The 27,894-nt window shown below is 41.0% G+C and overlaps 1 protein-coding gene across 11 annotated transcripts in view; it reads left to right on the plus strand.

Annotated features, from left to right (window-relative positions):
• The window catches only part of DPY19L4 (dpy-19 like 4), a 72,902-nt gene continuing 45,008 nt past the window's right edge, over positions 1-27,894 (plus strand). For 4 of the 11 annotated variants that reach the window (XR_008527653.2, XM_009243929.4, XM_054560917.2 and 1 more), the window contains exons 1-6: positions 1-845; positions 7,218-7,328; positions 15,539-15,726; positions 19,263-19,353; positions 20,313-20,434; positions 20,545-20,690. Coding sequence is in view for 10 of the 11 variants with exons in the window: in XM_009243929.4 (XP_009242204.3) it covers positions 278-845; positions 7,218-7,328; positions 15,539-15,726; positions 19,263-19,353; positions 20,313-20,434; positions 20,545-20,690 (1,226 nt within the window). In the remaining variant the exon portion in view is untranslated. 11 annotated transcript variants of the gene reach the window in all.

Raw genomic sequence — 27,894 nt, forward strand, 5'->3', positions numbered from 1 at the left:
TAAAACACAGTTTAACAAATTAAAATTATTTCCTATCGCTGTGGAATATCTAATTGCACACTGCTCTCCCCCAGACCATTGTATTATCTCCCCCCGCCTCCCCTCCCCCCAAATATCGTGAAATGCAACGTATTTGTTAAACCAGTTTTGGTGATTTAAAACAAGTTCCAAGCACAAGCTTCTTTCTTGTAATGGTCAAGCGGCCTACTAAACCAAAGCGCCAACTGAGAACGTTTTGCTGCTGCACTCTGAAATCCCAGCGAGAACGCAGGCAGCGATGGCAGTTCCGGAGCACCGGGTTCCACTTCTGCCTCTGACTGGCTTTGTGACTTTCACCACATTAGATCTGAGTTTCCTCCGTGTAAAATGGGGCGGGAATGGAGGCTGGACCTGGGAGGTGTCGCTGATGATCGTCTCTGACTCGCTAAGTCGCGGAGTCACAAAAGTGGCGGAAAGCACGCCCTCACTTTTTGGGAAGAGTAGGACGAGGGGCGGGGCTGCAGCGAGACCCACCAGTCTCGCTTTCCAGGGGAGGCGGCGGCCAGGAGCTGCTGCTGTGGGCGGCACCCCCGGCGTGGAGTCTCCTTCCTGCCCGCGCAGGCCCCGGCGCCCCAGCGAAACGCTCCGGCCGCTCCCCTCTCCCAACACTCTGGTTCCCGGGCCGCCTGCGGGGACGCGGTTGGCGGCGACGCCGGAGGGGGGTGGGTCAGGAAGTGGGGGCGCGGCGGCCAGGAGCGGGCCACCAGTGGCCGAGGGGTTCGGCGACGAGGAGGGAGGGAGAGTCCGGGCCGCGCGGGAGCCGCAGGGCGCCCCGGCCTCCGCAGAAATGATGGCGGAGGAAGAAGGTGACTGCCGCGGGGTCCAGCGCGCCAACGGCTGCCCGTGGTCTCGGGAAGGAGGGGCGGGGGCGCTGGAGGTCGGGGCGGGGGCGCTGGAGGTCGGGGCGGGGGCGCTGGAGGTCGGGGCGGGGGCGCTGGAGGTCTGGGCTGGAGCTGCTGGTGGCCGCGGTCGCGTCGCGGCCGCGCGGGGAGGGCGGGCAGGAGCGCGGCGCCCGGGAGAGGGTTGCGGAGAAATTCAGGAGAGCGGAGCAAATGGCCCGAAGTTTCGTCGGCCGAATTGGGAAGCAAAGGTGGAGCTGAAAGTTGGGAATCCTTAGCAAGAGAGAAAGCTGTGCGGGGAGTGGTTGGGAGGGAGGGAGGGTCCTGAGCAGATTCTTGGTGAAGTGGGAGGCGCAGTTTGGTTTCGAAGTTGCAGGTTTGGGTACTGAGTGCGTATTTGGAATGCGATTTTTAAAGGGCTGTGGATATTGACAAACCCAGAGGCACAGGGGGCGAGGGGACATTCACCACGGGGATAAAGAGGCAGGGATTTGGGATAAACATGGCAAGATGAATTGGGAATGGACGAATACGCAGAAACTGAAGAAAGCCAAGTTCACTTAGGTTTAGGGGAAAATGGTAAAGAGCAGAGCCATCTAAGTATTATAGTTTTGGGAGATGATGAGGCCAGGAGGCCTTTGAGGGTCAAAGTGGGTGAGCTGGAGAAAGGTTTCCATGCCGCCTTCAGGATCAATGCTAAGATAAGTAATTCATTCAGCAGTATTTTATTTATAGAAAATGATAAGTATGAGACAAAAATGGGAAGTTAGATGAAACTTACCGGTTAGTGATAAACAATACAAGGAATACTCATGGCATAGTAGCTTCATGATAACCCCTACTAGTTTCAGGAAGTGAGAAGCAATTAGATTTTTGCATTCCGGTGGAAAACACAACTTTTTACCTTATGAGTGGAGCTGTGGATGTGATAGTAAATTGATCTAATTTAGACTCAAGCCCTTTTTTTTTTTTTTTTTTTGAGACGGAGTTTCGCTCTTGTTGCCCAGGCTAGAGTGCAATGGCACGATCTCGGTTCACCGCAACCTCCGCTTCCTGGATTCAAGCGATTCTCCTGCCTCAGCCTCCCTAGTAGCTGGGATTACAGGCATGCGCCACCACGCCCGGTTAATTTTGTATTTTGAGTAGAGACGGGGTTTCTCCATGTTGGTCAGGCTGGTCTTGAACTTCTGACCTCAGGTGATCCGCCCAGAGTGCTGGGATTACAGGCGTGAGCCACGGGTCCGGCCGACTCAAGCCTTTCTGAATCAAGAGTACAAGGAAGGAGTTTAAAGGATTCAGCGGAAAGCAATTTTTAAAAATTAAGCATAAGAAGTGTTTACTGATGTGTGACTTGCTGACCTGTCCCTATGCAGGCTTGGTTCATGTTTGCTTCCTCTTGAGTTTTCAGAGTGTTAAAGCTGGTCTGAATTTAAGACATTCTAACTAAAAACAGCTTTAAAAACAAAGCTATTTGTCGTTGGTGAGAAAGAATGTAATTCCATTTGTTTCCTTGGTTCTGTCTGTGGTTACAGTGTATTATCATTTGAAATATTTCTTGATGTATTTTTCTTTTCTAATTGCAAATTTATGGGGGTAGGTTGATATACTAGCTTGTAGGTTCCTATGAGTACATTCATGCTTAACTTAAAGCATTAAAAAAGTTAACACTGCATTAAAAAATCAGTACTACAGTACCGAAAGTCTTTAATACATCATGCAAAATGAAAAATTATTTTAGACTATGGTTGTACTTAAATAGATCTGTGGAGCCAATATTAAAAGATTGTACTGTTTTGTAAATTTTACTTATGTGATATAAAATGATAAATGCGCCGGGCATGGTGGCTCATGCCTGTAGTCCCAGCACTTTGGGAGGCCAAGGCGAGTGGATCACTTGAAGTCTGAAGTTTGAGACCAGCCTGGCTAACACAGTGAAATGCCATCTCTACTAAAAATACAAAAATTAGCCGGGTGGAGTGGCAAGTGTCTGTAGTCCCAGCTACTCGGGAGGCTGAGGTAGGAGAATCACTTGAACCTGGGAGGCGGAGGTTGCAATGAGCCGAGATTGCACCATTGCACTCCAGCCTGGGTGACAGAGTGAGACTCCATCTCAAAAAAAATAAAATTAAGGCCGGGCACTGTGGCTCACGCCTGTAATCCTAACACTTTGGGAGGCCAAGGTGGGCGGATCACGAGGTCAGGAGTTTGAGACCAGCCTGGCCAATGTGGTGAAACCCTGTCTCTACTAAAAAATACAAAAGTTAGCCGGGCGTGGTGGCGCATGCCTGTAGTCCCAGCTACCCGGGAGGCTGAGGCAAGAGAATCTATGGAACGCGGGAGGCCGAGGTTGCAGTGAGCCGAGATTGTCCCACTGCACTCCAGCCTGGGTGACAGAGTGAGACTCCCTCTCAAAAATAAAATAAATAAAATGATAAATGATTTTTGGTCGTAGAATTACATATAATTCAAAAGCAGTTAAATACATCTTATATGGGACAATTAATGGGTTGTAATTTATTAAAATATTGCTTTATTCAACACATTTTTAATTCCATAAATATTTGTATTCATACCCTATTAGATGCAAGGATATAATAGTCAACAATGAATGAGTAAATTTTCATTTATTATAAAGCTAGTAATAATGATACATATAGCAAACCTGTCTGTCTATGTGCCAGGCATTCTGAGTGTTTTATGTTTATTTGTCACTCTATACTTTTTTCCCCCCAAAATTTGTATTATCTTTTGTTCGCTGTGTTAAAATTAGACTAAATAGTCTGTATATTTTACTTGTATCCAGGTGTTCTCCGTGTCCCATCTTGCTTACCATTCACATTCGCTTGGATCTTCTTCATTGTCCAAGTAAATACTCTGGGAATCTGGTCTTTAAAAAAATGTCTTCCTTGATGCAATAGAAGGCCAGGGTGTTTATATTTATGCTTTCTGAAAGCAATGTTAGAGCAAAGAAAGAAGTGACAACCTTGAGTAGAGCAGTATTAACATTTCACTTGGAAACTGCTGTGTCTAGCCTGGATGGACATTTGAAAGCTTGTTTGTAGCCCTACTATTTCATATGAAGATGACTGGACTGAAGTCTGAAATAGCAGGTTACTTTTATGGATGTGTAATCATCTTCATTTAGTTTGACTTTTTCTTTACAATGCTAAAAATATCAGATAGTGAAAAGGAGTGGCCGGGCGTGGTGGCTCACGCCTGTAATCCCAGCACTTTGGGAGGCTGAGACGGGCGAATCACAAGGTCAGGAGTTTGAGGCCAGCCTGGCCAACATGATGAAACCCCTGTCTCTATAAAAATACAAAAAATTAGCTGGGCGTAGTGGCAGATGCCTGTAATCCCAGCTACTCGGGAGGCTGAGGTAGAATTGCTTGAACCCGGGAGGCGGAGGTTGTAGTGAGCCGGATGGCACCACTGCACTGCAGCCTGGGCAAAAAGAGTGAAACTCCATCTCAAAAAAAAAAAAAAAAAAAAAGATAGTGAAAAGGAAACCTGAATTACATCGCAAAGCTTTCCTGTCAGAACTGATAATCTCATTTGTCCATTGCTTTGGCCTTTGCTTTTTTCCACCTAGAGATGTGTGACTTTGTTTTTCCATTATGAAATTATATGAAAAGTTAGCTTTAGGGATAAGGTTGAAGAGATAAGCTAAAATGAATACTGTATTTATCGAGTCATGCTTTTGGCTCTTACAGTTTAATGCCACTAAAATTGATATGTCTTAAAATCAGTGCATGCATTCAGTATGACTGTGTTTTTTTTTCCCCTTGAAAAACCTATTAAGTAATATCTTCAAACGTATGGCATCTTAGAATCAGGAAAATATAATATTATAGATCTTTTGTAGATTACATATTTGTATGGTCCTTGATCATTGCTAATATAAGTTCTTGAGAGATGAATTGTTGAGATTTGTATACTTAATAAATTACTTGAAAATCTATGCAAAATTTTTGTGTAAGTTGTACTTTTATAAACAAAAATAATTTATGGACACAAAGAGAACATGTTTAATTAAAGTCCTGTAAAGCGATTTATTTGATAAAGAACATTTTTAAAAAGGAAAATGATAATTTTTTGTAAGAACACATTTTATGTGACTATACCCCTCCCAATTTATCACTAAGTGTGTATTTTTAGACTCTAATGGAAAAGACCCACCTACCTAGCCCATTGGTCACATATGGTGTATTTGTTGACTATCTCAATAGATGTGTTAATTTGACTTCTGAAATTATCCAGTTAAATGTTTTAAAGTCCAATGCTATTACGTGATTAATCATGCAGGTGTACCTGCAAAGGAAATTTCTTGTAGTTATATCTTCTGCTTGTATTCTTTTAAAATAAAATTAAAAACAATAATTTGCTTTTGAAGACTTTATTTGATTTTGCATAAATATGTGTTCTTGTTGACTGCTTCTAACTTTTACTTTAACCTAGAGCAGAGGAATATTAAAGAGGCATAATGAGGAAGGAATATAGTAATATTTACTAATTGACCTAGATTTATATGCAGAAATACTCAAAGTCTGGGGTATGTTTTTCTAATAATGTCATTTTTTGTTTTTTTTGTTTTGTTTCATTTCGTTTTTGAGATGGAGTCTCCCTCTGTCACCAGGCTAGAGTGCAGTGGCGCGATCTCAGGTCACTGCAACTCCACCTATTGGGTTCAAGTGATTCTCCTGCCTCAGCCTCCTGAGTAGCTGGGATTACAGGAGTGCACCACCACACCTGGCTGATTTTTGTATTTTTGGTAGAGACAGGGTTTCACCATATTGTCCAGGCTGTTCTCGAACTCCTGACCTCAGGTGATCCACCCACTTTGGCCACCCAAAGTGCTGGGATTGCAGGCGTGAGCCACCCTACCCGGCCTAATAATGTCATTTTAAAATATTTTCATTGATTTCACTACTTAACTTGACTACAGAATAAATGGTAGTATAGAAATGGATAAACGTTAGATTCATCAGTCTGAATCCACTAAATGTACAGCTTTTTTTTTTTTTTAATCACTATGCCAGTGTTTAAAGATATTTTAGTGAACATACAAGTTTGGTATGAAGCTATCTTAAGATACATTTATTTTATTCATTTTCCACAGTAAAGCTAGAGAACATCCATCTGATGAGCAGCAACTGATTCATTTCTCCTTCTTTGACTTCTATGTTTATTTTCACATTTCATAGCCTGAAGTTATTACTAAGAGAAAAGAAGAAAACTGTCTTCCACTTCCATGAGAAAGATAAATTATTGTACCACTTTATAACTTGGCAGGAACACTCTGTACTTATAGTATGGTAATCTATCCCACAAGATGATTAATTCTAGGGAGGAAAAGTATAAATTGTACATAGTACAATCCTGTTTAACTTGGAGTTTAGTTTACTAGTTTGAAGGTAACTTCTGCATCACATTTTCTAAAACTGGAGCTAGAAGAGGAAGATAGTCTAATCCTGGGAAATTATTTTGAGACCTTCTCATATATAGGTATCTGTGTAGGTTCAGCCTATTTTCTAATACCTGAATCTATAAGATTGTACAATGCTAATGATAACACAGCACTGAAATTCTGCAGAACTTTTAGGGTTATTTAAAAACAGAAGTGTAGTTTATGATGAATGTATTATGTTTTGATTTTTTTTTTTGAGATGGAGTCTCGCTCTGTCGCCCAGGCTGGAGTGCAGTGGCGCGATCTCGGCTCACTGCAAGCTCCGCCTCCTGGTTTCACGACATTCTCCTGCCTCAGCCTCCCTAGTAGCTGGGACTACAGGCGCCCGCCACCATGCCCGGCTAATTTTTTTGTATTTTTTTTTTTAGTAGAGACAGGGTTTCACCATGTTAGGATGGTCTCGATCACCTGACCTCATGATCTGCCCACCTCGGCCTCCCAAAGTGCTGGGGTTACAGGCGTGAGCCACAGCGCCCGGCTGTTTTGATTTTTAAAGAACAGTTAAACCATAAATTATGCATTTGGTACTTTAAGGTAACTAGAATTATGAGGTGAATAGCACTTTGACCCCCAGTTTGGAAAAGAGCTTACTTATTTTGGGATGTTTTGAAAATTGCGTCATCTTGGGAGAAGAACGCATTGGTTTACTATTAGGATTGTCAAAACACAGATTGGGGAGTGGAACTTAAATTGTCTTTTTTTGGACAAAAGATAATTTTGCAGGGGTGCCAAAATAATTATGAAAAAGTTATCTTTGATACTAATAGGTCTTAGTGGTACTTTTGCTTTAGAATAATAAAGGTTAGTTGGCTCAGGATACAGATTAAAACAATTTTATACACACATTGCAATAATGTCTTAAATATTTTAAGGACCACCTGTAGAGCTGCGCCAAAGAAAAAAGCCAAAGTCTTCAGAAAATAAGGAATCTGCCAAAGGAGAGAAAATCAGTGACATTCCAATTCCTGAAAGAGCTCCAAAACGTAAGTTAGATAGACTTGGAATTTGTGCTACTACAAAAATAGTTTACGCTAGAAAGTATATTTTATATCAATATTTTAAATATACATATTTTGAGATTAAGTATATGCTCAGCTTTCACTAGGTTTTGAACAATTCCCAAATCTCACTGGCTTATGACAAACATTTATTTCTAATTAATATTACATGTTGTGGCTGCAGTTTGGCTGTCGTAGTTTTATGTGTTGTGAAGGAATAGTCTGTATTTGGGAAAGATTTTTCTTGTGACGTAGGAAAAGAGGAGGCAGAATCATGCAATGCCTCTTAAAGTTTCTGCTGACCTGGCACACTATCACTTGTACGCACCTTTTATTGGCCCAAGCAAGTCATATAATCAATTCAGATGATGGGATGTGAAGTATACTTTGATTTCAGGGAAGTGTTCCAGGTCACATGGTAGTGGGCAGGGATGTATAAGATTTTTACAGGGAAGGAGGAAATAGTTGTGAATAATGATGTAGTTTACCACACCCTGTCCTTGTGATTTATTTCCCTCCCTCAGATAAAATACACTTACTTTTTCCCACATCCTAAAACTCTGTCTTATCTAGTCACAGCCTTAATCTTGAACCCAAGGGCTTATCTACATCAGGGCCAGCTATGACTCATTCTAATCCAGAGATCTATGAACTAAAAAGACAGGTTTTCTGTTTTGTGTCAGGGGTTCCCAAGATCACCCCCATGTTTGGTTATTAGCTGGAAGGACTCACAAGTTTCAGAATGAAGTTGTATTTACAGCTATGATTGATTGATTGATTGATTGATTGATTTTTGAGACAGAGTCTCGCTCTGTCACCCAGGCTGGAGTGCAGTGGCACGATCTCAGCTCACTGCAACCTCTGCCTTCTGGGTTCAAGCGATTCTCCTGCCTCAGCCTCCTCAGTAGCTGGAACTACAGGCACACGCCACCACGCCTGGCTAATTTTTGTATTTTTGGTAGAGACGGGGTTTCACCATGTTGGCCAGTCTGGTCTGGAACTGCTGACCTCAAGTGTTCCACCTGCCACAGCCTCTCAAAGTGCTGAGATTATAGGCATGAGCCACTGTGCCCAGCCTACAGCTCTGATTTATTATAGCAAATAATATAAAACAAAATCAGCAAAGGGAAAAGGCCTATTTTGGTGAAATCTGCAAGAAACCAGGCATAGGCTTCCAAATTTCCACTCCAACAGAGTCACACAGGATGGGCCTGATTCCTTCAGTATCAAATTGTGACATTTGTAAAGTTTTATCTACCAGGGAAGCTCATTAGTAACTCAGTGCTCAGGGTTTTTATTGGGGGCTGGTCATGTAGGTATCCTCTGCCTACCATGTCCCAAAATTCTTGACTCCCAGAAAGAAAGCATAAACTACATTGTTTGTACAAAGAGGATAGGCACTGTTATCAGTTAGAGAATGGTGGGAACTCTCCTGAAATTGAAGTTCCTAGATGCCAGCCAAGAGAGCCTACCTTGCAAGCAGGGCTTTCTTTTTTTCCTTTTTCTTTTTTTTTTTTTCTTGAGACAGAGTCTCACCCTGTCACCCAGGCAGGAGTGCCGTGGTGCAGTCTCTGCTTACTGCAACCTCCATCTTCTGGGTTCAACAATTCTTGTGCCTCAGCCTCCCGAGTAGCTGGGATTATAGACATGTGCCACCACACTTGGTTAATTTTTGTATTTTTAGTAGAAACGGGGTTTCTCCTGGTGGCCAGACTGGTCAACTCCTGACCTCAGGTGATCCGCCTGCAAGCAGGCCTTTCTCAGGAAAGCGGTCTCAGACCTGCTGTGTTAACTGTTTTCTGCACGTCCCCCCACTCTCAGTATACATTGTTGGACAGGGACAGGATATCCCCTTACTCTGGGATAAGGAATCTGTTGTGTTTATGCCCAGTTGTGTTCCTGGGGAATTGTTTCCCAGTTCATTGTTCTCCATGGTCCTTGATTTTACACTCTGGAGATCTTTTCCATTTTCCTCTATAACCATATATAAAGATGGGTTTGGAGAATGTGTCATCCTTAAGGGCTAAACAGCTTTCTCAGATTGCTTCCTCTGCACTAAAAGTTGAGGCCTATATATGGATTTGCTCAAGATAAAAGCTGTGGGTAATCTACAAATCTAGTTGAGGGGCTGGCCTCAAGAAAACTATATTTGGGAGCTGGAAAAATGAAGATCTATATTATGTCATGACAAAACATTTGATAATACTGTTTCCTGTGAACAGTTGACAATACTATTTTTTTCTATCATTTTAGGTAATGAGATTGCAAAACAGAATGTTACTAGAGTGCCTTTGTTATTAACAGCTGCATTTGACTACAGGAAAGAGATCTGGGTTTAGAATAGAATGGGTCTATTTGTAAGTGGGAATAAAGAAGAAAATAGAGAATCCCAAAATTCTGGGACTTGTAATGTAGAAGTGAGAACAGTTTATTAACCAGGCATGGTGGCTCACGCCAGTAATCCCAGCACTTTGGGAAGCTGAGGCAGAGGATTGCTTGAGGTTAGGAGTTCAGGACCATCCTGGACAACATAGTGAGACCCTGTCTTTATTTAAAGAAAAAGAAAAGAAAAAGCTGTTTGTCTTTTTCAACCAATAAAAGTTAAAATCAAGAAATGGGAGGCCGGGCACGATGGCTCAAGCCTGTAATACCAGCACTTTGGGAGGCCGAGGCGGGTGGATCATGAGGTCAGGAGATCGAGACCATCCTGGCTAACATGGTGAAATCCCGTCTGTACTAAAAAAATACAAAAAATTAGCTGGGCATGGTGGCATGCGCCTGTAGTCCCAGCTACTTGGGAGGCTAAGACAGGAGAATCGCTTGAACCTGGGAAGTGGAGGTTGCAATGAGCCGAGATTGTGCCACGGCACTCCAGCCTGGGTGACAGAGCGAGACTCTGTCTCAAAACACACACACACACAAATTTAAGCTTAGGCAATATAGTGAGACCTCAGCTTTACAAAAAATTAAAAAAAAAAAAAAAAATCAGCCAAGTGTGGTGGTGCGCACCTGTAGGCCCAGCTACTTGGGAGGCTGAGACACAAGAATTGCTTGAATCCAGGAGGTGGAGATTGCAGTGAGCCGAGAATGTGCCACTGCACTCCAGCCTGGGCAACAGAGGAGACTCCATCTCAAAAAAAAAAAAAAAAAAAAAAAATTTAAGCCTAGGCAATATAGTGAGACCTCATCTCCACACAAAAATTAAAAAAAAAAAAATTAGCTGAGAATGTGGTGGTGCATGCCTGTAGTCCCAGCTACTTGGGAGGCTGAGGTAGGAGGATTGCTTAAGCCTGAGAAGTGGTGTTTGCAGTGAGCCAAGATCGCACGACTGCACTCCAGCCTGGATGATGCAGCAAGATTCTGTCTCAAAAAACAAAAAAAAATTAAAAAATTTGAAAAATACAATGTAAGAAAGAAAATTAAATAGTCTAGAAATATTGACTACAAAATAGTATTTCCTCCCCAACTACAAAAATATATTTTCAGGGTAGAAAATGTGGAAAGTAGAGAAAAAAAAAAACTGCATCCATAATTTCAGTAGATATAAATACTCTTAAAATTTTGGCATAAGTATGGCTTTTTTCTATGTACTTATAGTTTTTTTTCAGTTTTTGTGAAATTGAATCCTGCATTTTTTTCTCAACATATCATTGGCTTTTTTATGTGCATTAAATATTACTTAACTATGTTCTATATTCTGATAGTGACATTTTATAATCTGTTTTTAATTTTGTGTGCCTGATCACCATTTTACAAATGAAGGGACTGGTGCACATAGAAGTTATCTGATTAGGCTGGTTTGTGACTAACAACTTAAAGTCAGATCCTTTACTTTTTGATTTTCAAACTAAAATGGTTGTATTTTAAGAGTTTGAGACCAGGACCCAGAGCTCCTTATTTTCTCTAAAATACATGTACTTATACCAAACACTGAAAGCTTGATGTCTACTCCATCTTTGACTCCTTACAAAAGTAAAATATTTAGTAATGCCGGGTGCGGTGGCTCATGCCTGTAATCCTAGCACTTTGGGAGGCCGAGGTGGGGGGATCACCTGAGGTCAGGAGTTTGAGACCAGCCTGACCAACATGGATAAACTCCGTCTCTACTCAAAATACAAAATTAGCCAGGTGTGGTGGCGCATGCCTGTAATCTCAGCTACTCAGGAGGCTGAGGCAGGAGAATCGCTTGAACCCGGGAGGCGGAGGTTGCGGTGAATCGAGATCACACCATTGCACTCCAGCCTGGGCAACAAGAGCGAAACTGTCTCTTTTTTTTTTTTTTTTTGAGACGGAGTTTCGCTCTTGTTGCCCAGGCTAGAGTGCAATGGTGTGATCTCACCTCACCGCAACCTCTGCCCCCCAAGTTCAAGGGATTCTCCTCCCTCAGCCTCCGGAGTAGCTGGGATTACAGGCATGCACCACCACACCCTGCTAATTTTGTATTTTTAGTAGAGACGGGGTTTCTCCATGTTGGCCAGGCTGGTCTCGAACTCCCGACCTCAGGTGATTCACCAGCCTTGGCCTCCCAAAGTGCTGGGATTACAGGCGTGAGCCACCACGCCTGGCCAACTCTGTCTCAAAAAAAAAAAAAAAAAAAAATTAGTATTAAGGTTAGGCATTTATATATAGAAATTGGTTGAATATACTTTTTATAATAGTTCCCGATAAGTAGGATTAATTTGTCATTGTCTAAGCCTTAATGAAAAAAAAAACAAACCCAGGAAATCCATTTAGAAATTTCTAAGTGCTTTTGCCAAACTGCCACCCTAGATTACTTTTCTTACTAGTTTTTATAGTTCATATTGTCTCAACATTGCTTTAATGATTTCATATATTTTTTCAGGTATGCTTGTGTAGCATAATAATAATAGCAAGTATTTGCTGAGCTCTTACTGTATGCCAGGAACCATGCCAGATGCTTTACACATACTACTGGAAACAAATTTTATTTTATTTTGAGATGGAGTTTCGCTCTTGTGGCCCAGGCTGGAGTGCACTGGTGTGATCTCAGCTCACTGCAACCTCCACCTCCCGGATTCAAGCAGTTCTCCTGCCTCAACCTCCCAGTAGCTGGGATTACAGGCATGCGCCACCACACCCAGCTAGTTTTGTATTTTTAGTGGAGATGGGGTTTCACTATGTTGGCCATGGTTGATCTCAAACTCCTGACCTCAGGTGATCCGCCCACCCCAGCCTCCCAAAAAGCTGGGATTATAGGCATGAGCCACCACACTGGCAAAACAGAAATTTTGAAACACTTGTATCATATTGATACTAATATTGGATTTATTGCAGAGTGTTTTTGTTTGTTTGTTTGTTTGTTTGTTTGTTTTGAGATGGAGTCTCGCTCTGTTGCCCAGGCTGGAGTGCAGTGGTGCGATCTCGGCTCGCTGCAAGCTCCGCTCCCTGCAAACTCTGCCTCCCAGGTTCACGCCATTCTCCCGCCTCAGCCTCCCGAGTAGCTGGGACTACAGGCGCCCGCCACCACACCTGGCTAATTTTGTTTTTGTATTTTTAGTAGAGACGGGGTTTCACTGTGTTAGCCAGGATGGTCTCAATCTCCTGACCTTGTGATCCACCTGCCTCGGCCTCCCAAAGTGCTGGGATTACAGGCGTGAGCCACTGTGCCCGGCCTGCAGAGTGTTTTTTAAACATTTAGAATATGATTATTTATTGATATTTAATTAGTTACTGTATACTAGTTTGCATAACAGCACAATTGCAACATGCTATGAAAACTATTATGTATTAAATAATGTTATAAAAATAACTAAAATTTTAGTTTAGCTAAAAAAAATCAACAAGTTGATTTTTACTGTCAGTCATTCGGTAATGGAACACTGGGTTTTAGGCCTTTAGTCCCTTATTTTTTTTATTATGCTTATTATACTCAATGGCTGTAGCAAGACTGAATCATCTTTTGTATACAAAATCCAAATGTGTCTTAATGTTATTTCATTAAGAAGCAGTTATAGGCTGGATGCAGTGGCTCATGTCTGTAATTCAGCACTTTAGGAAGCCAAAGTGGAAGGATCTGTTGAGACCAGGGATTCAAGACCAGCCTGGGCAACATAGCAAGAATCCTGTCTCTACAAAAATAAAATAAAATTTAAAAAAGAAATAGTTTGTGTCTATATATAACAGTTGTATATGATCTTTTAAAACATGATAATCAAAACTTATTGAGTTGTACATTTTACATGGCTTTAGGTTTATAGTGAGTTATTCTTCAATGAATAAAAAATCCTGAAAGGAAAAAAAAATTCCTGAATGAACCTGTACTTTTTTTAGATATTGGGTCATACATTCCTTTGGTTTACTTTTTAATATTCATAGACTAATTTTTGTACCATCTTACTCTTTTCTTTTTTCTTTTTCTTTTTTTTTTTTTTTTTGAGACAAGATCTGGCTGTGTCACCTAGGCTGGAGTGCAGAGTTCACTACAACCTCTGCCTCCTGGGCTAAAGCGATTCTCCTGCTTCAGCCTCCCAAGTAGCTGGGATTACAGGCACCCGCCACCACCACATGGGCTAATTTTTTGTATTTTTTATAGAGACGTGGTTTCACCATGTTACCCAGTTTGGTTTCGAACTCATGAGCTCAAGCAATCTGCCTGCTTCTGGAAGTGTTGGGGTTACAGACCTGAGCCACCACACTTCCACACTTAGCTTCATCTTAACCTTTTTTTTTTTTTTTTTGAGACGGAGTCTCGTTCTGTCGCCCAGGCTGGAGCGCAGTGGCGTGATCTCTGCTCACTGCAAGCTCCGCCCCCGGGTTCACACCATTCTCCTGCCTCAGCCTTCCGAGTAGCTGGGACTACAGGCGCCTGCCACCACGCCCGGCTAATTTTTTGTATTTTTAAGTAGAGACGGGGTTTCACCGTGTTAGCCAGGATGGTCTCGATCTCCTGACCTTGTGATCCGCCTGCCTTGGCCTCCCAAAGTGCTGGGATTATAGGTGTGAGCCACTGTGCCAGGCCCATCTTAACCATTTTTAAGTGTAGTGTTCTATTGTGTTAAGTATATTTATGTTGTGACACAGATCTTAGAACTTTTTCCTCTTGCAGAATATAGACATTAAATTTTATCTTATCTTATTTTTGTATTTTATTATTTTTTTGAGACAGAGTCTTGCTCTGTTGCCCAGGCTGGAGTGCAATGGCATGATCTCTGCTCACTGCAACCTCCGTCTCCCAGGTTCAAGTGATTCTCCTGCCTCAGCCTCCCGAGTAGCTGGGATTACAGGCACACACCACCACACCCAGCTAATTTTTGTATTTTTAGTAGAGACAGGGTTTCACCAGGTTGGCCAGGCTGGTCTCAAACTCCTGACTTCAGGTGATCCACCCGCCTTGGCCTCCCAAAATGGTGGGATTACAGACATGAGCTACCGTGCCCGGCCTATACTTTAATTTTTAAAACAATTTTAGATTTGCAGGAGAATTCAGCAGATAGAGTTCCTGTATTACACTCTCCCACATACGGAGTTTCCCTTATTATTAACATTTTACATTAGTATGGTACGCTTGTTACAATTAATGAAGCAATATTGATACATTATTATTAACTTAAGATCATATGTTATTCAGATATTCAGATTTCCTTAGTTTTTACCTAATGTCTTTTTTTTTTTTTTTTAATTTTGAGACGGAATCTTGCTCTGTGCCCCAGGCTGGAGCGCAGTGGCATGATCTCGGCTTACTGCAACCTCCACCTCCCTGATTCAATGATTCTTGTGCCTCAGCCTCCGGAGTAGCTGGGATTACAAGTGTGCGCCACCACACCCAGCTAATTTTTGTATTTTAGTTTCACCGTGTTGGCCAGGCTGCTCTCAAACTCCTGACCTCAAGTGATCTGCCTGCCTTGGCCTCCCAAAGTGCCACCATGCCCAGCCCCTAGTGTCTTTTTTCTGTCCCAGTATCCCATCCACGATACCACATGACACTTGGTTATTATGTCTGTTAAGCTCCTCTTGGCTTTGATACTTTCTCAAGCTCTTGTTTTTGATGACCTTGACAGTTTGAGAGATATATTTATAGGATACCCCTCTATTGGAATTTATCTGATGCTTTTCTCACAATTAGACTCGAGTTGTGGGTTTTGGGGACAAAGACCATAGAGGTAGAATGCCATTTTTAATCACATCATATCAAGGGTACATATTACCTTTTGATTACTTTTAATATACTTTTTCAGATGTATTATTTCAACGCTTTGCAAAGATTTTCATTGGCTGTCTTGCAGCGGTTACTAGTGGTATGATGTATGCTCTCTACTTATCAGCATACCATGAACGGAAATTCTGGTTTTCCAACAGGCAGGTAAGAAGAAAGAATTTTGAGCATATGAAAGTTATTTTCCCAGGGAACCAGAATATATGTATGGTAAGTATGACAAGTGCTGTCTTATTTAGGGCTATTAGGAACAAAATGCTCCAGAAGCTGTTTTGAGAATATAGTTACAGTATCAACCTTAAAATACTAATAGTGTATTTCATAGAATAAAACTATGAGGGTGCTCCCCTTTCTGCAATTAACTTATCAGGGACTTTTGATGACAGTGAAATGTTACGGAGTTTAGTCAGCCTTTTCATAGTTTTGATAGATAGTTCACATTTCAGAAACAATCTGTGGAAGTTTTAGTATTAAAATATTTTAATTTTTAGATCACATGATTAGAATGTTTTTGAGGGTGTTGAAAGGGATTAACAGGCATCACATAGTATTAAGATTTTGCCCCATATTACTGTGTTCAGTGTTTGGTTTTCAATCATGTATATTTCCACAGATTCTTCAGTCACTATAGTTGTATTCATAATTTCATAGTTTGACTTTTGAATAAGTTTGTTTGCAAAGTCCTCTTGGCTTTGTAGAGTTTTTAAATTTTTGAGCCCAAACTGGGTTTTTTGTTTTTCTTATTTTTTAGTCAAGCTGACCGAGTATTTTAAAGCAATTGGTTTAATTAACACCATCAAGACATTTAACTGAGTAATTATTGACTATCTCTGTCTTGATTTGGCTATTACTGTAGCATATATTATTTCCCTGAAAATGTTTTGCAGATTAACTGCAGTTCTCAACAATGGATGTATGATAGAATCATCTAGGGAGCTTTCAAAGATAACCTCCCTCTCAGATTCTTAGGTAGGGGCAGTGGGACAGGCTGCGATCAGTATGTCGATAAATATTTTCAGGTGATTATGTTGTATAGGCAGAACTGAGAATAACCAAAGCTTTGAAAATTAGAAGGCCTTCATTAAGAACTTTGTTTTACAGAGCTTTGCGTATGGGTCAGGAGCATTGGCAGAATCTGGGAGCTTTTTCAGAATCATAGACTCTGAGACCCCACTTTAAAATCAGAATCTACAGTTTAATAAGGTCTCCAGGTGTTTCATATACCCAGTAGATTTGAGAAGCACTGATTGAGAGTTTACATCTTTGAAATCTTAGAAACAAGTATTTGCATTCATAAAAAAAAATTTTAAAGTAATTTATTTAGGTCAGTAAGCTCTTCATTCATTCAGACTGCTATAAGAAAGTACCATAAGCTTATAAACAACAGAATGGCTTATAAACAACAGAAATTTATTTCTCACAGTTCTGGAGGCTGAAAAGTCCTAGATCAAGGCATGGGCAGATTTGGTGTCTGGTGAGGGCTTGCTTCCTAGTTTATAGCAGGGATCATCTTGCTGCATCCTCATATGGTGGAAGCAGCAAGGGATCGCTGTGGCACCTCTTTTATAAGGACATTAATCCCATTCATGAGGGAACTGCCCTTATGACCTAATCACCTCCCAAATATCCCACTTCCAAATATCTTCTCATTGGGTATTAGGTTTCAGCATATGTATTTTAGGAGGACACATGTATTCAGACCATAGCAAACTCAAGATGGGGAAAAATAGATCTGAAAAAACTTCCTCTTGGAGAGTCACAATATATAAGATATACTGAAACTGTGAAAAGTCTTAAAGCTATTTGATTTTGTTTAATCTAGTCTTTCTCAAAACTTATTTAACTACAGAATTCTTTTTTGGTAACATCCGTTAACATTTTAGGAAGTTCTGTTGATCAAACATTGTGAAAATATTTTTATTTTTGTATTAATTGATACATATTATGCATAAAAATAATTCATTTGATTTTAAAAGATTATAGATTCATAAAATTTTGATTCAGTCTAAAAAGCACAAAGCCTCCTAATGTGATTTTTACTATTATATTGTTAGTTCTATTAGCCTGATTGTAGGAATTTTAAGATATGCTGTACCTCTGGAAGTTCATGTGAAGAGCACTGATTAAGTATCTGCTGCTCTTGTAAAGTACTAATTAAAGACTTGCTGTTCTGCATACATAGAGATGTGGAACGGTAATAGAAAATATGACTTTCTCCTTAAACTTGTCTTTTTATTATGGACTTCTAATACTTCAAATATCATTTGTTATTGCCTGTCTCACTATTCTTGCTATTCTTAAGGCATGTCTTGTGGTTTTCCTTCTAGATTTTCCTGATATATATTATATATAACAAGTGATGACTTGTGATTTACAATTCATTTTAAACCTTAATGTTTCATTAAAATTATTGCCAGATTACTAAAAAGTTAAGTTCCTCATTAATGGGGCCACTAGTAATTAAAGAAAATTCAAACATGTCTTTGAATAAAAGGATAAATATTATTAATATGTTAATTTGGAAGGTGAAGAGGGAGACAGAAGATTGAGGCTGAAATTTATTTTATTTTATTGTTATTATTTTTTGAGACAGAATCTCGCTCCATGTTCCAAGGCTGCAGTGCAGTGGTGTGATCTTGCCTCACTGCAACCTCTGCCACCTGGGTTCAAGTGATTCTCCCACTTCCCGAGTAGCTGGGATTACAGGCACACACCACCAGGCCTGGCTAATTTTTGTATTTTTAGTAGAGACAGGGTTTCACCATGTTGGCCAGGCTGGTCTCAAACTCCTGACCTCAAGTGATCCACCCGTTTTGGCCTCCGAAAGTGCTGGGATTACAGGCGTGAGCCAACACGCTGGGACAGAGGCTGAAATTTAAAACCAAATAAGGGCCAGGCGGTGGCTCACGCCTGTAATCCCAACACTTTGGGAGGCCGAGGCGGGCGGATCATGAGGTCAGGAGATTGAGACCATCCTGGCTAACACGGTGAAACCCCATCTCTACTAAAAACACAAAAAATTAGCCGGGCGTGGTGGCGGGCGCCTGTAGTCCCAGCTACTTGGGAGGCTGAGGCAGGAGAATGGCGTGAACCCAAGAGGCAGAGGTTGCAGTGAGCAGAGATCGCGCCACTGCACTCCAGCCTGGGCAACAGAGCAAGACTCCGTTTCAAACAAAACAAAACAAAACAAAAAACTTTAAATAATCCAGCCTGGGCAACATTGTGAGACCCCCTTCTTTACACAAAAATAAAACAAAACAAAAACGCTGGCCATGTGCCTGTAGTCCTAGCTACTGGGTGGCTGAGGTGGGAGGATCATTTGAGGTTTCAGTGAGCCATGATTGTGCCTCTGCACACCAGCCTGGGTAACAGAGAGAGACTCTGTCTCTTAAAAACAAAAAAATTAAATTTTAGGGCCGGGCATGGTGGCTCATGCCTGTAATCCTGGCACTTTGGGAGGCTGAGGTGGGCAGATCATGAGGTCAGGAGATTGAGACCATCCTGATTAACACGGTGAAACCCCATCTCTACTAAAAATACAAAAAAATAGCCGGGCGTGGTGGCGGGTGCCTGTAGTCCCAGCTACTCGGGAGGCTGAGGCAGGAGAATGGCATGAACCCACAAGGCAGAGCTTGCAGTGAGCTGAGATCGCGCCACTGCAGTCCAGCCTGGGTGACAGAGTGAGACTCTGTCTCAAAAAAAAAAAAAAAAATTAAATTTTAAATAATAATTTCATTTTCTTTTAGGAGCTTGAACGGGAAATCACGTTTCAGGGTGACAGTGCCATTTATTACTCCTATTATAAAGATATGTTAAAGGCACCTTCATTTGAAAGAGGTATGATAATCACAGTTATATTTTTAATAACAATATTTTCCTTTTTCTTTTCTTTTCTTTTTTTTTTTTCCGAGACAGAGTCTTGCTCTGTCACCCAGGCTGGAGTGCAGTGGTGTGATCTCGGCTCACTGTAACCTCCGCCTCCTGGTTCAAGCAGTTCTCCTGCCTCAGCCTCCCTAGTAGCTGGGATTAAAGGCATGCACCACCATGCCCAGCTAATTTTTGTATACTTAGTAGAGATGGGGTTTCACCATGTTGGCCAGGCTGGTCTTGAACTCTTGACCTCATGATCTGCCCGCCTTGGCCTCCCAAAGTGCTGGGATTACAGGCGTGAGCCACTGCGCCCGGCTGTAATATCAATATTTTTCTTAAATAAAACTTTGTTCTTCTATTTTAGAACCTTTCCTCCTCCTTTTATTTTTACTTGATATGTAGTAATTGTGCATATTTATGGGGAGTGATATTTTGATATTATAGACAATGTATAATGATCAAATCAGGGTAGTTAGTATATCCATCACATTGGACATGTATCACTTCCTTGTGTTATGAATATCCAAAATCAACTCTCAGCTTTTTGAAAATATACACTGAATTGTTGTTAACCATATTCATTCTATAGTACTACAGAATACTAGAAGTTATTTTTCCTATCTAGCTGTAATTTTGTACCCATTAACCAGTCTCTCCCTATCCTCCCCTCCCCTCTACTCTTCCCAGCCTCTGATAACCTCTGTTCTGTTATATTGGGAACTTTCAATGTGGGGATTTGTCTCAGGATATAGATATTTCTCTTTATTGTGCTAAATTTTTAAAAATTGGGAAATGCAGCATGGAGTATTCTATTTGGGATCTTTCTTGATAACAATACTAAATATTTAAGGACTAATGAATGACATGTTTATTTAATTACTGTGAAGCAGAATAAATAATCTGGAGAAAAATCTTTCTGTCTTTAGGTGTTTATGAACTGACACACAATAACAAAACTGTATCTCTGAAGACTATAAATGCAGTGCAGCAAATGTCTCTATATCCGGAACTTATTGCTAGCGTTTTATATCAAGCCACTGGTAGCAAAGTATGTATTTTTCTTTGGACCCTAATATTTATTTTCTCATGTATTCATGAATCCTCAAATTATTTAATGCCATCCTACTGTCTTGTTCTCTTTCTGTTTTTTCCACATAGGAGATTATTGAGCCAGTATATTTCTATATTGGCATTGTTTTTGGATTGCAAGGAATATATGTTACTGCTTTATTTGTTACAAGTTGGCTTATGAGTGGAACATGGCTAGCAGGAATGCTTACTGTTGCGTGGTTCATTATTAACAGGTAAGAAAGCTGTTTTAATTGATTTTTAAAAACTTTTTGTGGCGGTAGTAGTCAGAGTTCTGAAAATGCCTCCCCTCCCCAACAGTCCTCACTCTAATCCTCAGAACCTATGAAGACGATGAGATGCCATTCCCATGATTATGATACTTTATATAGCACATTAGACAGATTGGAAAGATTACCCTGTGGGCCTGGTCTAATCACGTGAGCCCTTAAAACCAGTGCTTTCTCTAGCCTGTGTGGAAAGAGAGATCAGAGGATTTTCTGCACCACTGCAGGCATGAAGCAAGGAGGAAACGAATTCTGCTAGTAGCCAGTGAGATTGTAAGAGGACTACAAGCACCTGATGAAAACTGTAGCCCTGGCCGATGCCTTGATTTTAGCTTAGGGATACTGAGCAGAGCATCCAGCCATACTCCGCTGGCCTTTGTGAGATAATAAATTTGTGTTGTTTTATGCCACTATGTGCAAAAATTGAGACATAATATACCAGCATATTCTTTTGGATCTTTTTCTTTTTTTACTCATCCTAATCCTTAGAATCTGAATTTTGGGTCTTCTTCTAGGTGAATGTGTGTGTGTATGCATCTATGTATTTGTAAATGTATTTTTTACCCAAATCAGGTCTATTTGCAATACTGTTTTGTTTTGTTTTGTTTTGCTTTTGTTTTTGTTTTTTGTTATTTGTTTTTTTGAGACGGAGTCTTGCTCTGTCTCCCAGGCTGGAGTGCAGTGGTGCGATCTCGGCTCACTGCAAGCTCCGCCTCCCAGGTTCACACCATTCTCCTGCCTCAGCCTCCAGAGTAGCTGGGACTACAGGCGCCCGCCACCACGCCTGGCTAATTTTTTTGTATTTTTAGTAGAGACAGGGTTTCACCATCTTGGCCAGGATGGTCTCGATCTCCTGACCTCGTGATTCACCCGCCTTGGCCTCCCAAAGTGTTGGGATTACAGGCGTGAGCCACTGCGCCCGGCTGCAATACTGTCTTTTTAATGCTGCTTTCTCTATTCAACTGTCACTGCCTTTCCATTTCAATAACTTTTTATCTTATCTAATACCCAGACCTTATTACAGTTTCCCTAGTTGACCCTAAAATACTCTATATAGCTGATTTATCCAAATCAGGGTTTAATCCAGGACTCCATAGTGCATCTGGTTGTTATGTTCCTTAATACTCTGTAAATCTAACATAGTTCCCCTTTTTATGTTGAAGAGACTAAGTCTTGTTGCATCCTGTGGTGTCATTTAGCTTTTACCTTTATCTCCTGTGTTTCTGTAATCTGAAAGTTATGTGTAAAGGCTTGATGGGTTCAAAATAAACAGTTCTGGTTGAAATATATGGTAGATTATATATTTTTCATGTTCCATGACAGTAGAAATTATATTTAATTGATCAACCCCTAGTGAAGCTGAGATTGACTACTGGTTTGGGGGAATGGCGGTCTGATCTCTCCATTGAATAGTTATGTTTTTCTCTAATAATGGGAGAATAATCTGTGTGGTGTTTTTTAGCACCAAATCAATGTCCCTTTTACCATTAAGCATTTACCTAACAGTTGTAACACCAGTTTATAACCTTTGCCTTAAAGTAGTAATTTTATTAGGGTTTATAAAATTATATTTTTCTATTTTCATTAGCTACATTCTTCATTCTTCAAAAGTAGAATTTTTCCTTATTAACCAGGGCTTTTTGGTTACCGTCAAGTCACTATTAGAAAGTGAAGATAAATGCTTAATTTCAGTTTACCAATTTCTAAATAAGAGATTAATTTAATAGCTTTCTCAGATAGTGACAAAAACCTTTGATTCTGGTGTTCTCTTTTCTAAGCATCTTTCTGTACTTATGGATTTTTATTGATTCAGTGATTCATTTTAATTGATTTCATTGATTCAGAACATTATGATCAATGTTCTTCTGTTGCTCAAATTGTCACAACCTTGGTTAATAGGAGTACCTTTCAGGCCGGCTCCTGAGTTCTTTTAACACAACTTCGTTAATCTTTGAAAGCTTTCTTGTTTTCTGGCTCAACAGGTGAGTAGGTTTGCACTTTTGCTGCAGAAGATTTGTAAATAGCCATTTCTCATTGGAGCTTTGGTTCCTTTTAGTATAGAATGGAATTAGAAAATCCAGTCTGGCGACTAGGAGGACAAGATGATTTTTTGTTATGTCAGAAAGTGCCTGTTAGAGGACATTTTGAGTTGCTGTGTACTTTTCTAAAATTCTGTTAGGATTTATTTTTAGAAAGACAGAAAGTTATAATAATACTCATAGACTAGGTTTAGAAAGTCATATTTTATGGCGGGCGTGGTGGCTCACGCCTGTAATCCCAGCACTTTGGGAGGCTGAGGCGGGTGGATCACGAAGTCAGGAGATCGAGACCATCTTGGCTAACACGGTGAAACCCCGTCTCTACTAAAAATACAAAAAATTAGCCGAGTGTGGTGGCGGGCGCCTGTAGTCCCAGCTACTCGGGAGGCTGAGGCAGGAGAATGGCGTGAACCCGGGAGGCGGAGCTTGCAGCGAGCTGAGATCTTGCCACTGCACTCCAGCCTGGGTGACAGAACAAGACTCCGTCTCAAAAAAAAGAAAGTCTTTTATTTTACTTATTTATTTTTTTTACTTTTTTTTCGAGACAGAGTCTTACTCTGTTGCTCAGGCTGGAGTGCAATGGCACGATCTTGGCTCACTGTAACCTCTGGCTCATGGATGCAAGTGATTCTCCCACCTCAGCCTCCCTAGTAGCTGGGACTACAGGCACATGCCACCATGCCTGGCTAATTTTTTTTTTTTGAGATGGAGTCTTTCTCTGTTGCCCAGGCTGGAGTGCAGTGGCGCGATCTCGGCTCACTGCAACCTCCACCTCCCAGGTTCAAGCAATTTTCCTGCCTCAGCCTCCCGAGTAGCAGGGATTACAGACACAGGCCACAATGCCCAGCTAATTTTTTTGTATTTTTAGTAGAGATGGGGTTTCACCATATTGGCCAGGCTGGTCTTGAACTGACCTCAAGTGATCCGCCCACCTCAGCCTCCCAAAGTGCTGGGATTACAGGTGTGAGCCACCGCGCCTGGCCAATGCCTGGCTGATTTTTATATTTTTTGATAGAGTTGGGGTTTCACTATGTTGCCCAGGGTGGTCTCAAACTCCTGACCTCAGGTGACCCGCCCACCTTGGCTTCCCAAAGTGCTGAGATTACAGGCATGAGCCACCATGCCCCACCAAAAGTCTTTTATTTATTTATTTATTTATTTTTTGAGATGGAGTCTTGCTCTTGTTGCCTAGGCTGGAGTGTAATGGCACGATCTCGGCTCACTGCAACCTCTGCCTCCCACATTCAAGTGATTCTCCTGGCTCAGCCTCCCGAGTAGCTGGGATTACAGGTGCCCACCACCACGCCCAGCTAATTTTTGTATTTTTAGTAGAGATGGCGGTTTTGCCATGTTGGCCCAGGCTGTTCTTGAACTCCTGACCTCAAGTGATCCACCCGCCTCGGCCTCCCAAAGTGCTGGGATTACTGGTGTGAGCCACTGTGCCTGGCCAATTCTTGTATTTTAAAGTGAAGTGGGGTCAGGTGTAGTGGCTCACACCTATAATTCTAGCACTTTGGGAGGCTCAGGTAGGAGGATCACTTGAGACCTGGAGTTTGAGACCGGTCTGGGCAACATAGTGAGACCTCATCATCTCTACTTAAAAAAAAAAAAAAAAAATAGCCAGGCTTGGTGGTGTGTGCCTGCAATCCCAGCTACTCGGGAAGCTGAGGCATGAGGATCACTTAAGCCTGAGGCTGCAGTGAGCTATTGACTGTGCCACTACACTCCAGCCTGGGTGACAGAGAGAGACCCTGTCTCAAAAATAAATGAATGAATGAAGTTGTATTTAATACAAATGATTATTGTATTATTTAAAATATAGACTTTCTAAAAGGATTGCTTCCTTGGCTGCGTGCAGTGGCTCACGCCTGTAATCCCAGCACTTAGGGAGGCTGAGGCGGGTGGATCACTTGAGGTCAGGAGATCAAGACCATCCTTGCCAACATGGGGAAACCCCATCTCTGCTAAAAATACAAAAATTAGCCAGATGTGGTGGCAGGTGCTTGCAGTCCCAGCTACTCAGGCGGCTGAGGCAGGAGGATTGCTTGAACTTGAGAGGCGGAGGCTGCATTGAGCTGACATCACGCCACTGCACTCCAGCCAGGGTGACAGAGTGAGAGTCTGTTTCAAAATAAATAAAAATAAAAGGATTACTTTTTTGATTGTGTGATGTATTAGTTATTGCTGCATAACAAATCACCCGAAATTTAACAGCTTAAAACAACAAACATCTCACATATTTCTGTGGGTCAGGAATCCCAAGAGGTTTAGATCGGTGGTTCTAGCTCAGGGTCTCTAATGAGGTTTCAGTTATGATGTTGGCTTGTACTGTGTCGTCTGAAGGCCTGGCTGGGCTGAAGCATCTGCTTCCAAGCTCACTCATGTGGCCATTTCCCAGAGGCCCAGTACCTTACTGGCTTTTGGCCAGGGAGGCCTTAATTTCTTACATATGGGCCTCTCCATAGGGCAGCATGCAACTTGGCAGCTGGTCTCCCTTACAATGAATGATCCAAGAGAGTATGAGAGAGTGTGCCACAATGGAAGCCAGGTATCTGTTATAACCTCATCTTAGAAATGATATAACATCACTCTGCCATATTTTGTCAGTCACACAGACCCCTGGTACAGTGTGGGAGGTGACAACACAGGATATTAATACCAGGAGTCAGGAATCATTGGGACCGTCTTGGAGGCTGGCTACCACATTCAATTAACTTTGCTATTAATTTCATTTAATCCCTATATCTGTCTTCATATTGGAAGAGGAGAAGATACTTTCTCATGTAAACATAATGGTCTTAAAGAATAAGACTCTTGTGCTACTTAAACAAAAGAATAAGACTCTCTTTAGAGATCTTAGTGAGAATTGTAAGAAATAAAATAAACAGAAGTCTGACTGCCTTATTTGATGTCACTGATGTATGCTGTATTGCTGGAGTAGAAGTTAAATAGAAAAATTGACCTGGTATATTCTACTCAAATGTATCTTTTGACAATTGAAATGTTCTTAATAGCTAAGTTTTTAAAAATGCGTTTGTTTGCTTTTTGTTTATATTTTATTGGTATGTATCTTGTACTGCAAAATACATTTTAATGCCATGAAAGAATATGCTGTCTCTTTATTCATCAGCTTTATAGCGTATATTTATATATGACTTCTTAGAAAAGTATAAAAAGTTATTAAAGTCATTCCATTATATTATGATTATTCGTGTTCTTAATGGTATTTTATGTTACTTGTTCCTTAACACTGGAAGGGGAAAGCAGGGTTATAAAATCGTTACTGTTTGTTCAAACTAAAAGGTGTAGGTATACTAGAAAATTCAAAGAGATTTCAGGAAATGGCATTGTACAGATAGTATTAGGGGGAAAAAAATCAGAGGTGAATGACTCCCTTTGAAGACTTGCCACCAAAATGGACTAACAGAGTCCAGGCTCCACATAGAAGCAATGTGGAAATTGTCTTGTTCCCCAGTAATCTTCTCATCTACAAATACATACCTGGGTTTCACTTTCAGGGGAAACATCTTTATATTTGAGGAGCGCTGAAAATATGTTTGATTAAAAGTCTGTATTAAATTTAATCTTTGGCAAAAAAGCAACTGTACATTGTAACATTGTACAGTTGTACGATGGTAACAATTAAGGAATAAGATGCAAGGAAATGTACATGTCCCAGAGATACAATTGGCAGACAATAACGGAATACATGATACTGGTTCTGTGGTGATGATGTTGGTATACTCAGGCTGCTGGTGGAGGTATAAGGTTTTTTGATTTTAGGGAGCAGTTTCTCCCAGGAATTCCGTTTTATTCCAAGGAAGTAATTCAAAAAGAAGGAAAGAGTTTCTTACTTGGATTTATGTATTGTAGCACTGTTTGTAATAAAATTTTTTTTTTTGAGATGGAGTTTTGCTCTTGTTTCACAGGCTAGAGTGCAATGATGCGATCTCGACTCACCGCAACCTCCGCCTCCCAGGTTCAAGTGATTCTCCTGCCTCAGCCTCCCAAGTAGCTGGGACTACAGGCATGAGCCACCACGCCCACCTAATTTTGTGTTTTTAGTAGAGACAGGGTTCCTCCATGTTGGTCAGGCTGGTCTCAAACTCCCGACCTCAGGTGATCTGCCCACCTCAGCCTCCCAACATGCTGGGATTACAGGCGTGAGCCACCACGCCCGGCCATTTTTTTTTTTTTTTTTTCAGATGGAGTCTGGCTCTGTTGCCCAGGCTAAAGTGCAGGGGTGTGATCTTGGCTCACTACAATGTCTGCCTCCTGGGTTCAAGTGATTCTCCTGCTTCAGCCTCCTGAGCAGCTGGGATTACAGGCGCCCACCACCATGCCCAGCTAATTTTTGTATTTTAGTAGAGACAGGGTTTCACATATTGGCCAGGCTGGTCTTGAACTCCTGAACTTAGGTGATTCCACCTGCCTTGGCCTCCCAAAGTGTTGGGATTACAGGTGTGAGCCACCATGCCCAGCTTGTTTGTAATGATTTAAAAAACAATACATTTATAATTTATAATAGTAATATAGTCATTTGTAATAATATAAAAAAATCAGAGGAGAATGGTTAGGTAAGTTGTAATACATTAGTACAAGGGAACGTGCAGCCATTGTATTGACATGGCACAGGTGGTTTTCAGCTTTCACATATTACACATTGACATGCCAAACTTAGACATATATCATCTAACTCCATGTTTCTCAAACTTCAGTTATAGATATTTAAAACTTGTTATTCTCATGGATTCATGTGTTGACTTAAATAATTCGAATTATAATGCTACTTAAATATAAAACATAAAACTAGGTAAAGCTCCTTATACTTAAATGTGCTATAAAATTGAAACTAATTTACCAATAAAATAATAAACCAGTAAAATATTACTTGAAAATACTAGTTTATATAAAAGTGATACTTTACTGAAACCAAATTGCAAACCCTCAGTGTAAATGTGATACCAGTGCAGCAACAGGTTCATTGGTTTTTCTTTCTTTCTCTCTTTTTCTTTCTTTCTTGGAGACAAGGTTAGCAGGTTCTTGCAACTGTAACACACCTGTACAACTGGGTGCTGTGAATGACTCAGTTCTCATCATTTTGGCTCTGTTAA

The sequence above is a fragment of the Pongo abelii genome, chromosome 7 (assembly GCF_028885655.2).
Source record: "Pongo abelii isolate AG06213 chromosome 7, NHGRI_mPonAbe1-v2.0_pri, whole genome shotgun sequence".
Lineage (NCBI taxonomy): Eukaryota > Metazoa > Chordata > Mammalia > Primates > Hominidae > Pongo > Pongo abelii.